Source organism: Mytilus galloprovincialis, chromosome 14 (genome assembly GCF_965363235.1).
Source record: "Mytilus galloprovincialis chromosome 14, xbMytGall1.hap1.1, whole genome shotgun sequence".
In the NCBI taxonomy this organism is placed as follows: Eukaryota; Metazoa; Mollusca; class Bivalvia; order Mytilida; family Mytilidae; genus Mytilus; species Mytilus galloprovincialis.
In genome coordinates, this window is record NC_134851.1 from 63,181,516 (window position 1) to 63,194,111 (window position 12,596).

The 12,596-nt window shown below is 31.9% G+C and overlaps 1 protein-coding gene across 1 annotated transcript; it reads right to left on the reverse strand.

Annotated features, from left to right (window-relative positions):
- Nucleotides 1-5,392: 5,392 nt before the first annotated feature.
- On the reverse strand, nucleotides 5,393-7,986 carry LOC143058690 (zinc finger BED domain-containing protein 4-like). Its single transcript, XM_076232151.1, has 2 exons — nucleotides 7,729-7,986; nucleotides 5,393-7,233 (listed from the first exon to the last, which is right to left on the reverse strand). Exons 1-2 carry the CDS (start codon nucleotides 7,861-7,863, stop codon nucleotides 5,536-5,538), a joined length of 1,833 nt encoding a protein of 610 aa, XP_076088266.1. The 5' UTR covers nucleotides 7,864-7,986; the 3' UTR covers nucleotides 5,393-5,535.
- Between the last annotated feature and the right edge of the window lie 4,610 nt (nucleotides 7,987-12,596).

Sequence of the window (12,596 nt, forward strand, 5' to 3'; positions counted from 1 at the left end):
TATTTACACCACTGGGTCGATGCCAATGCTGGTGGACGTTTTGTCCCCGAGGGTATCACCAGCCCAGTAGTCAACACTTTGGTGTGGACATGAATATCAATATTGTGGTCATTTTTATAAATTTCCTGTTTACAAAACTTTGAATTTTTCGAAAAACTACGAATTTTCTTATCCCAAGCATAGATTACCTTGGCCGTATTTTGCACAATTTTTTGGAATTTTTTATCCTCAATGCTCTTCAACTTTGTACTTGTTTGGTTTTATAAACATTTTAATATTAGCGTCACGAATGAGTCTTATGTACACGAAACGTGCGTAAGGTGTACTAAATTATAATCCTGGTACCTTTGATAACTATTTGGCCATCCATTCTCTACACATAAACCCTTTCGAACATGTCTGGGATGCCATTGGCATATATCTCAATCGCAGAGCTTCACCTTCACAAAATCTTGTCGATATAAAAGTGGCAGTTGTTGATGAATGGAATAGATTTCCTCAACTATAGTTTTGAAAGATTGTACCGAGAATGAGACGTGATGTGGAACTGAACTTGAAGAGAGGTTGTTTCACATGATATTGGCTCAAATCTTGACATCAAATTTACCGAACATACCACAGATTATTTGTAAAAAATGTTAATGATGCTGGGTGATTTATAAAATCACAGTGAAATTCCGTTTTTGATTTTTGTAATTTACACTATTTCTATGCTCGCAAAACCTAAATGCATAATACCTTCATAAGTGAACAAACTAATAATTGTGGATTACTTATGGTATATGTTAGTAACATTGCTGAATAAATGTTTTTTTTTTCTTCTTTTTGAGGAATAATTGATTTTTTGAATTGGAAAAACATTTCGAGACAATAAGAATCGGTGGTGCTTAACTTTTAGCGGACTGTATATATTATAGTGTATTTCGACTGAAGTTTAAAACATGTCTGTAAGAATGATTTGATAAATCAATAACAAGTTGAATATTTTTTAAACAATTACTTTGACTAAAATATTGTTTCGAAAGTTTTAAAGACTATAACTTAGAAAACTGTAAGGATTGTTAAAATTAATATTGAAGAAATAATAGTATTTCTTCACTGTATTTTCAGGTATCCCAAATGTAACAATTCCAAGTTTGGAATATGACAGAGGGTATGGTCAGGAAATGATTCTAGAATGCATTATCGTTTCTACGCCAAACCATACCGATGTATATTGGCAACATATATATAATGATACAGTTAGAAATATAACATCGTCTAGTACAAATGTTCATTATGGCGCAACGGTTGCTGTACCATCATTATACATCCGTCGAGTAACAACAGCTGATTCAGGACAGTACATATGCTTTGCAGTTAATAGTGTAGGAACTGGAGAAAGCCAACCAACCACTGTGACAGTATTAGGGGGTATGATTTAAGACTTTTTCGTTAACTCAGTAAATCTATATAAGTTGAACAACAACGGGTTGATATTTGATATGTCGACTACGACATATGTGTCTGATAAAAAAGACGGTAGAAATTTGTCAGTAAACGTTTTAACATTTCGCTGTTTTCTGTCTTTAAAAAAAACACGAATAGTGATAGATCGTATATATTTCGTAGTTTCAGTTACAAAAATGAAAAACTAAGTCTTTTCTACCTCAGGAATAGATTACCTTAGCTGTATTTGGCAAAACTTTTAGAAATGTTTGGTCCTCAATGCTCTTCAACTTCGTACTTTATTTGGCCTTTTATAACATTTTGATTCGAGCGTCACTGATGAGTCTTTTTTAGACGAAACGCGCGTCTTGCGTAAATATTAAATTTTATTCCTGGTATATATGATGAGTTTATTTGCACATATTATCAATTTTAGAAAATAACATAGTACACCATGATATTGTTTTTATCATAAATAAGTGAATGTTTAAAGTAATTGGTTATAATCAAACTTATGATAGATTTCTGTTAATTGCCAGCTAAGCATAAACAGCACTGGTGAAAAAGATTTAAAAACGGTTGCTCACGACCTCAAGAACTGCTGTGCACGATTTTGCAACTTGTACGCAAGAGGTATAAATTGGAGCGCATCGGTTCTTAAAAGTACCTCCGAGAAAAATTGCAACTGAGGCTGCGAAAAGAAAGCACATAAATCGACGCCATTTTCCAATAGACAATAACAATCAAAATCAAGGAGTAAACAAAGACTCACAAAACCAATGGCCATTTAAATCAACAGTTATAAATTATAATTAAAAAACAACATGAACTCCACTAAAAACCGGGAGTGAAATCAAGTGATCCGGAAGGGTAAGCATTTCCTGCACTGTATACGGCACCCTTCGTGTTATATATTTGTTCAGTTCGATAATGATGGAAGGTTATTATGACTGAGGAAGAATATCAAATATGATTTCGGACACTCTTTTGTCATAATGGCCAATCAGCTCATGATGGTGACCGTATTTCACATCCACATGTCTTCGAATAGTAGGTTTCTGAACTATGACAATCCTAGTACATGTATGTTAACTTTTAATGGTTTGTAGAAAGATATTAACAATGTCCATCACATATATTTATTGATCAGATCGGGTAAGGGCTATATATTTATCCCTTTTCGAAGCTGAAATCCAGCAAATCACCACTGACCACATGAAAATAAACGCTCCTTTTCCAGCGCGAGACCTAAGTTTTAAATAAAACTTTATGTTTGGCCTATTGATGTTTCAATAATTCTTTTAATATAATTATTACGGTTGAGTTAGGCATTTGTGATCAGTTGTTTTGTTGTCTAGAATGATACATAGGTTAGAATTCATGGTTTTATATTAATATTTTAATTAAAACACAATTAGTGCAAACATAATATAGCAACAAAATACTTACTTTAGTTTAATTGTATCCTAAACCTCTACTCTTCATGTATTACGGTTAGTATGGGGTTAACAAAATAGAGAACTATGACTTTGGGTATAAAGAATAGAGAACATTTAACTAAAAAATAAGGAATGGAAAAATGTGCTAATTTATTAGGAAAAGATAAAAATGGGCAAAAAGTATAAAGAATAGAGACAAATGACCTTAAATATGTAATGATATAGAAACCAAGGACTCCTAATCCAGACCCTTGTTTATGTTTTTATAAGTTGATTTTTGTAGAGTTATGAGTCTTTCAACTTGGGAATCGTATTGGCATAAATATATACTATAGTCCGTCATTCTTGTTATTGTCATTTCAACTCCTCTGAAACCACAAACAAAATTTTATGAAACTTTGTAGATGATAGGAACAAACTATGAAGATCTACAACTCCTCTGAAAACACACATCAAAATTAAACGAAACTTGTTATTGAGCACACAATATCAGCTGACTTTTGTAGAATTTTAGTCTTTGTTTGAAAAGTGACAATGTTGTGGCATAGGAAATGTGAGCGTGCTCACAAAGTTTCCTTAATTTAATGCAATGCTTCTTCCCTCTTTATCTCACCTTTGCTCAAAGGTCCAAGTGAGATTTTCCCATCACCTGGCGTCCGTCGTCCATCGTCTGTCCTCAGTCGTTCGTCGTCCGTTAACTTTTACAAAAGTCTTCTCCTTTGAAACTACTAGGCTAAATTTAACCAAATTTGGCCACAATCTTCACTATATTCTGCGTACTGATGTTGTTTATCATCTTAACAACGTGTTATATTGTTCTTTCATTTGATTTTGTTGTATTCTTAATATTACTTTTACTGTTGGATTGTTTTATGAAATAGCCATTTCACGTGGCTCGGTACTTAAACATCCCGTTAATGTGTTTGTATTATCTTTCTTTTTGTTGCTGGTGTGTTTTGTATATGTGACTTTTTGTGTTTCGTTGGTTCTTATAACGTGACTCTGTACTTTAAAAGATCCCTTCAGTATGTTATTGTTCTATAATATGTCATTATGATATATTTCTATTATGAATAGATAAAGGCAACAGTTGTATACCGCTGTTCAAACTCATAAATCCATGGACAAAAAACAAAATCGGGGTAACAAACTAAAAATTGAGGGAAACGCATTAAATATAAGAGGAGAACAACGACACAACACTACAATGTAACACACACAGAAACAGACCAAGCATCAGACAAAATCCAACGAGAATAACAAATATAACATCAAAACCAAATACACCAATTTGGGATAGACAAGTACCATGACACGTCTTATCGCAATGTGAATTTACACTAAAAAATAAGAGAAAACAAACGACGCAACGTTAAAATGTAACAGACATGTAAGGAATACATGTAATAGAAAATACGTTGAACCACAAACGTCAAAATTATTTAATCGCGTAGGAGAATGAACTATTTGTGGATTCTTATAAATTCTATAGAACTTTTGGACTATTTTAAATCTCGGTCTATTTCTGAAATCAATTTTTACATACTTTTGATTTTTTAACCCTGTATGCTAACATTGCCCATATGAAATTTTAAAATTGTTTGTATAAACATTGAACGACAAAAATATGTGACGTAAACAAAATTCTGACGTCAGACACGCGAATCAATGAAATCATGCAATGTGTTTGTATATAGATGCTTTTGTGTTCTTTTAAATTGTTCCTTTTAATTTGTTACACGATGATGACTGCTGTACCCATATTTTTACTATTTTATTTATTATGTCTTTTAGTTCACGAATCATTGTAAATATAACGGAATTTGATAAGACTGTCAACAAATTGAGGGGTTTAGAGCAATAAAACCAGGTTTGATTCACTATTTTCTACATTTGAAAATGCCTGTACCAAGTCAGGAATATGACAGTTCTTGTCCATTCGTTTTTTATGTATTTTGTCATTTGATTTTGCCATTTGATTACGGACTTTACGAATAGATTTTTTTCTGAGTTCAGAATTTTTGTGATTTTACTTTTTTTGGGGGGTATTTAATTTTTTAAATGTGTCCGATGTCCGCGCTTGCCAACCAAGATGGTCGACACATGGCTCAAAATAGAACATAGTGGTTAAATGCCGTGTTTGGCTTATATCTCTGAAACAAAGTATTAAAAGAAAAATCTTACCTGTGGTAAAATTGTTCTTTAGCTCAAGATCTACCTGCTCTGAAATTTTTAGATATTACAGACAACACGTAGTTGGGTGCAGCCCCTGAGTTGGTAATTTTAAGGAAATTTTACAGTATTTGGTTATCATCTTTAATATTATTATAGACGGATATAAAATGTAAACAGCAATAATATACACCAAAGTGAGATCTACACCAGGGATGGGGTCGATTACTTTGAAATGTAATCGATTACATTACAATTACTTTGCTTATTTTATGTAATCGATTACATTATGATTACACCCAATTTCAAATGTAATTGATTACATTAGATTACTTTTCTCCATTGTAATCATGATTACTTGTGATTACTTATGATTACATTGTATATTTTACTTAACATCAACAAACTAAATCTATAGAATTTTTTTAATATCATAAATATATACAAGTTAAGTAAAGTGATACTTGTACTGTTTGATAATGCAGCCATAAGTCCTTTATGCAATTGCAAATTTTTCATTGCATTTTATCATCATCAGCATTTGAAAGGTTGAATCACTAAGTCTGCATCTATCTGGCCTAAAGAATTTTCCAGCAACACTAAAAAGTCGTTCAACTGGAGCAGAAGTAGCAGGAATTGTGAGATAAGTCTTTGCAAGTTTTGTCAGTATTGGGTATATCTCAGTATGGTCATTCCAGTACTTTAATGGATCACATGCATCATCACATGGCTCAAGAAGGTATTGCGAAATTTCCATTTTAACAATATCACCTGAGATATGCTTTTTCCTCCCCTTTGTTGGTGTCATGAAACTGAACAATCCTGTGTCATCAGATTTGGACATCTTCCTTGGGGGAGAACTTTCATCACTGTAATTTTCACAATCAACTTTTTGCTTCCTTGCATATGTTAGAAGCTTCTCCTCCATTGCAACTGGATCTTTTGACCATCTTAGTTTGAACCTAGGATCCAATATTGCTGAAATCAGATATACATCTTCAGATTTAAAGCATGATAGTCGTTTTGTCATTGAGGACATCAGTGTTGAAACCATTTTGTTGTTGTATGTGGTAGACAGTTCTGCAAGTTTGTGTTCAAGTCCTAGTGTAACTGGAACAGCTAAACTTCCTGACACATTAATTTCCTTTTGTACCATTATTGTGGCATCCTCAAAAGGCTTAAGCACTAAGCATAGTTCTTGTAATAGTTTACGCTCATATCCAGTGAGTTTAATTGTATCTAGTTTATTCAACTTTTCTTCAGACACTTCAAGAACAGAGCGAATCATAGTTATTTGTGAATTCCACCGTGTTGCGTTGTCAGCTTGTAGCCTTTTCTCCCCTTCTAGGATGTCAGATGCATTTATGGACTTTCGCACATATCTTACAATATTTGATGCTTTACTGATAACTGTTTTTAAATGTGGACTAGCATCCTTTAATCCATCTCTTACCACCAGTTGTAGGGTATGAGCATAACATCTTCCATGTTTTGGTAAATCATCTTCAGGAAAGTCAATATTAATAGGTTCCAATTCAGATTCGTCATTTTCATCTTCACTGTCTGATTTAGAATTTTTTTCCTCATTATTACATGTATATCCCGGGAGACTGAAGTCAAATGCTTTGGTCATGTTTGAAGCATTGTCAGTTATAATGCTTGTAATTTTGTCTGCAATATTGTAACAAGCAACTGCCTCTTCATATTCCTGGCGTATATTCTCAGCACAGTGTTTCCCCTTAAAACGTTTACAAGATACCATGATAGACTTCATGCACCAATCAAGTATGAAATGACCTGTGATTCCTAAGAATCCCTTCATCTGACGATTAGACCATAAATCGATAGTCAGACACACACTTTCTGCTGAGCGTAATTTTTCCTTTATATTTGATTGAATATTGCTTGCTTTCTGATGTAATAGTTTGGTAGAAAGATGTTTCCTGCTAGGAAGTTGATATTTCGGATTCAATGATTCGACAAAGGTCTTGAATTCAGGACTCTCTACAACTGAGAGTGGTGTTAAATTTCCAGCTACAAATGAAACCAAAGCATCTGTAATCTGCATTTGAGAAGCATCATTGGCAGAGTATTTTGAAACTGATGTAGATTTTGTAAAGTTGCTTATATTTGTTTGCGATATTTGTGTACCATCCTCAGATTTACTTTGAATGAAAATGTCTCTGTGCTTTCTCTGTAAAAGAAAACAAAAACATGGTTATTTATTTATTATTTATAAAAAGAATTAAACAGACAGTGATTAATTAATGATCAAGTACATTGTAGTCTTATTGTGTTTGACCTGAGGACATTATTGACATGTATACATGTTTTTACAGGTGTTAATCCCCATTTAAAATTTTATGACAATCAATAGGTGTAATAAAAATGTGTTGTGTTAATTGCATTATTAAATAATGTTATGAATTGCTAATATTAATTACATGCACAATTATATAACATATTTTAATATTGAACATTTAAAAAAAAACATTTTGTGTAAACTAAAAATTGGAAGTATTTTCAAAGTTTATATAGATGTTTGAAGCAATGAAAACATAAAATATTGTAATATTTATAAAGTACAAATTGTAGACCTGATACCCTTGCTCTAAATTTTGGTCTCTCAAGAAATGATAATAATCATGATAATATTTCAACATTTCAATAATTATTTAAACTAACTTACCTTTAAATGTGTCACAAAGTTTGATGTTGTTTTGGCATTGCCAGAGATGTATGTTGGACAATATTTGCACTTTGCCTTCACAGTCCCAGAATTTGGTGCATGATCGGGAAACACAAAGTGTTTCAAAGCAGACATTTTATATAAATTTCAACATAACATCCAATTCAAAAATTAAAGATAAAAGCTTAGTTATAGACTTATAATATAAATAAAATCTTTCAACAAAGAAAATTTAAATATCCAATAAAAAGAGTGAAAATAACTAGTGAGTAGATTTCAATGCAAGAGTTAATACTAAGAAAATTCTAGTTTAAACCAGTGTGATCACTGAAGTATAGAAAATAAACATGTTTCACTTTTTTCTAATTAAATAGTTTAAATCTTAAATCAATCTCAAATCTTAACCATAGTTATACAAAACTTTTTCAAACAGTAATAAAGATCAATGACAATTGGACAATGTAAAACATTGTAAAACTAAGTTTAATGTGCCAGCATGATTTATTTAAAAAAACAATTATGTCTCTAAAATTTGTAATCATCAAGTAATCATATAAATGTAATCTAAAAGTAATCTAAAAGTAATCATGATTACACCTGTTTTTTGCAATGTAATCGATTACATTCCGATTACTTGTAATCAGAAAATGAATGATTACTGATTACATGTGATTACATGACAAAATGTAATCGATTACAGCTGATTACGATTACTGATTACGATTACCCCATGCCTGATCTACACATAGGTCAAACATGACCAAAATGGTCAATTGACCCCTGGAGAAATTATTTTCCTTGACAATCATTTTTTTTTTCTATTTTTCGTAAATTTTGTAAATATTTCTGTAACTTCTGGGCTAAGTTGATTATAGATAAAAATAATTCTAAGCAGCAATAAGAATATTCAGTTAACAATTATTTAAAACCACATCACCATCACCAAAACACATATTTTTTCATGAACTGATGTGTGTCCTTTGTTTAATATGCACATATATCAAGGTGAGAGACAAAGGCTCTTTAGAGCGTGTTATCTTTATTAGAATGAATTTTCATCTTTCATCTGATACATATTATATTATAAGGAATACATGTAAAAATGTGCAAATCCAAAGAGACCTGTTGCCATGGCAACGGAGACATCAAAAAAAATTTACAACAATTTCTTGTTACCAACAAACAAAATGTTTGGTACTTCTGAGACTATATGTGTAGCGATTTGGTGGGTGGTTACAGAGAATTGCTATTAAGTCTCAAAATGACCGCCAACAAAAAAGTCATACTGTTTAGTCAGTTATAAAAGTCTAAAACAACACAGGGGTTAAATATTTCAAACAAAACAACAAGAAAAAACGACTACCAGACAAAACACTAAACGAACAATAAGTATAACAGACACAAATAGTTATACAAAATACAGCTACGGTAATCTATGCCTGGAATAAAAAAAATCCATATTTTTTCGAAAAATTCAAAGTTTTTTAAACAGGAAATTTATAAAAATGACCACTTTATTGATATTCATGACCACACCAAAGTGTTGACTACTGGGCTGGTGATACCCCCGTGCACGAACGTCCACCAGCAGTGGCATCGACCCAGTGGTTTAAATAGTTAGCAAAGGTACCAGGATTATAATTTAGTACGCCAGACGCGCGTTTCTTCTACATTAGACTCATCAGTGACGCTCAAATCAAAATTTTTATAAAGCCAAACAAGTACAAAGTTGAAGAGCATTGAGGATGCAAAATTCCAAAAAGTTGTGCCAAATACGGCTAAGGTAATCTATGTCTGGGATAAGACAATCCTTAGTCTTTCGAAAAATTCTGTTAACATTCGAAAAATGTTTTGTTAACAGGAAATTTATAAAAATGACTGCATTATTGATATTCATGTCAACACCGAAGTGTTGACTACTGGGCTGATGATACCCTAGGGGACAAAACGTCAATAAATCTATATACATAAATCAGCGACAACCAGCGAAAAAAATCAGATAATTGGTTATTATCATTAGACAATTAAATATATCAAAACATTTCGAGAAATTATATTTCTTAATATTTTTACCACTGACGACACCTTCGAAGACATCAGGAACTACCATTTATATCAGTTATTCCAGTACAAAACTTAGCATATTTAAATAATATATAGCATTTTCCTAGTACATGCACTTTCTGTTTTGTTTTTGTCCCTCCACATATAAATCCTTTATTGTAACACAGTCAATCATGTTCGTCAAAGTTTCATATAATCACATGTCAAAACGTAATACTAAAATTAAATTAAGGACTGAAAGTATATATACATAATATTTATGTTATGTGAATATTAAACCCAATAACTACATAAGTAAGCCGCCTACCAAAACCAATAACAACATCAACAACAACAACAACACTACTATATTGATAAATGTAAGTCAAAAGTAGCGTTATACTTCGATGGTACTCTAATGGCAACTGGTACACTATATTGGTTTTATCAAATAGTAGTTACACTGTATTGTTTATTTTTTTATGCATATTTGAAACTAGAATATACCAGCAGAAATTTAGAGTGATTGACACATTGCAGACTTAGTATTAGTGATGGCATACGACCTTTGCGCATACCCTCCTTATTTTACTACAATAATGATAATTCCGTTTTACTTTCTAGCCAGATTTTTTCATGAAACATATCTGTCGTACAGATTTAGATTAAAAAAAGAAGGAGTCACTGACTTAAAAGATTTACATCAATAACGAAAGAAAACAATAGCTTTTTTGCCGAACACACCTTATTTTAAGTTTTACCATCCTGGATAAAACCAACGAGAAAGTTCGTCTAACACAAACATTTGTATCGTATGGAGTCGGAACAATTGCACATTCTTTTTATACCTCAGGTTATTTATTGGTAAACACCAATAATTCAGAACAACGATTTTTGCAATCTTTGATTTCACACTAAAATTATTAATTTTTTTTTTTTGCTTTACTCTACTTCTTTTTCTATTTATTATATGGTCATCCGTTTTTCCTTTTTCTTCAAAAAGGCTGACATATTTCAAAGTGCACTTCCACTAGTATTGTGAATTTTATCGACTATATTTTTATATTTTTTTATTCAGAAATGAAAACATCGGTTATAATTAAATCCATTGTTGAGTTATTGTAACTGAATCGTTTGTATCAACTTGTATGTTTTATCTGTTAAATGCATTTTACAGGTGTTCCAAATGTTACAATTCTAAATTTGGAATATAGCAGTGGGTATGGTTGGTCTCTGGAACTAGAATGCATAATCGATTCTTTTCCAAATCACACCGTTGTATACTGGCAAAAACTATCTAATGGTACAGTAACAAATATAACATCGTCCAGTTCTGGATTTAAAGGCGCAACGGATACTTCCCCGTCATTGACCATTTATGAGGTATCGACAGATGATGCAGGACAGTACACATGCTTTGCTGCTAATATTGTTGGAACTGGAAAAAGTAAACCGACCACTGTGACAGTATTAGGAGGTATGATTTTTAGAACCAACTAAAATAACTACATCACTTATTTATTATGTATATTTTTAACATGTTGATGGTTCAGTTCAGTGATATAGCTTAGATTGACATGTTTATCAGATAGTTCTGTCGGGTGTTTTTTAGAGATCAACATTCGTTTACTTGACCACAATTTGTTATATGACTACTCCTCTTTATTCTTAATGATGAATGCCGTTTATTATCTATTATCATAATAAAATTGAGAATGGAAACGGGGAATGTATCAAAGAAACAACAACACAACCAAAGAGTAGAAAACAGCCGAATGCCACCAATAATACTTACATAGTTTGTATGTAGATAAGAATAAATAAACTAAAAAGATGATATTCAGTTGTTTATTGGCCGACAGGGATTATCTTTCTGTCATATACATTTAGTACTATGAGCATCATTAATTCGAATAATCATATTCTAATTGACAGTAGTGATCAATTAAATATATTTCATAATCAGTATGTCTTTGTGTGTCCTTGCTTTAATATAAATAATTATGACTTTCGCATTAATAATCTAAACGTGCAAAGCTCATATCCTAGCATTTATGATGAGTTTATTATAAAGTATTTTTTTCTGAAACAGTTATTGACGTACACAAATAAAACACATCGGTACAGTTAGCCTAACAACACAGTGGGTGACTCATTGACTGGCACTGCTGACATTGCACGGATCACAAAGCGTCACCTTAACTGCACAGTATATCTGATATCTACCGACTAAAATTTTCAATAACTTAAAAATACAAACACCTCCATTAAAAAATATCTTGATATGAATATTATTACAATAGGACAATTAGGTTAGGATAAAGCTCTTTACGGACACATTCGAAAAGCAAGCAGTATGGTTTGATAAAGGAAAACAAATTAGTTTAAGAAACATTATTGACAGTTTAAAGTGGATATGGTATATCTTAGCACATGTTTTTTGTTGTTAAGATATATTAAATTATACAGCATGCATATGACAAAGAAATGAACATTTCATTAGATCCCCGTTGTAATTAGCATAACAATAGCCGTTGCAAATCGTTTAAGTCGCTGAGCACATGGTGTGGCATTGATTATATCATAGATTGCTATGTTTATTACTGGTGATCATATGCGCTTTTTGTTTATTGTTTGGTACAGTTTTTGTATCGTTCTGATGCTTCACTGTCCCAGGATTAAGGAGATAATTAGTCGCTCATTAACATGCTTAACCCCGCCACATCCTATATGCATTTGTCTGTCCAAAGAAAGGGGCCTGTAATTCAGAGGTTGGTGTTTATTCCAACAATTTGATATTTGTTCATTATTTTTCAAATAAAGAG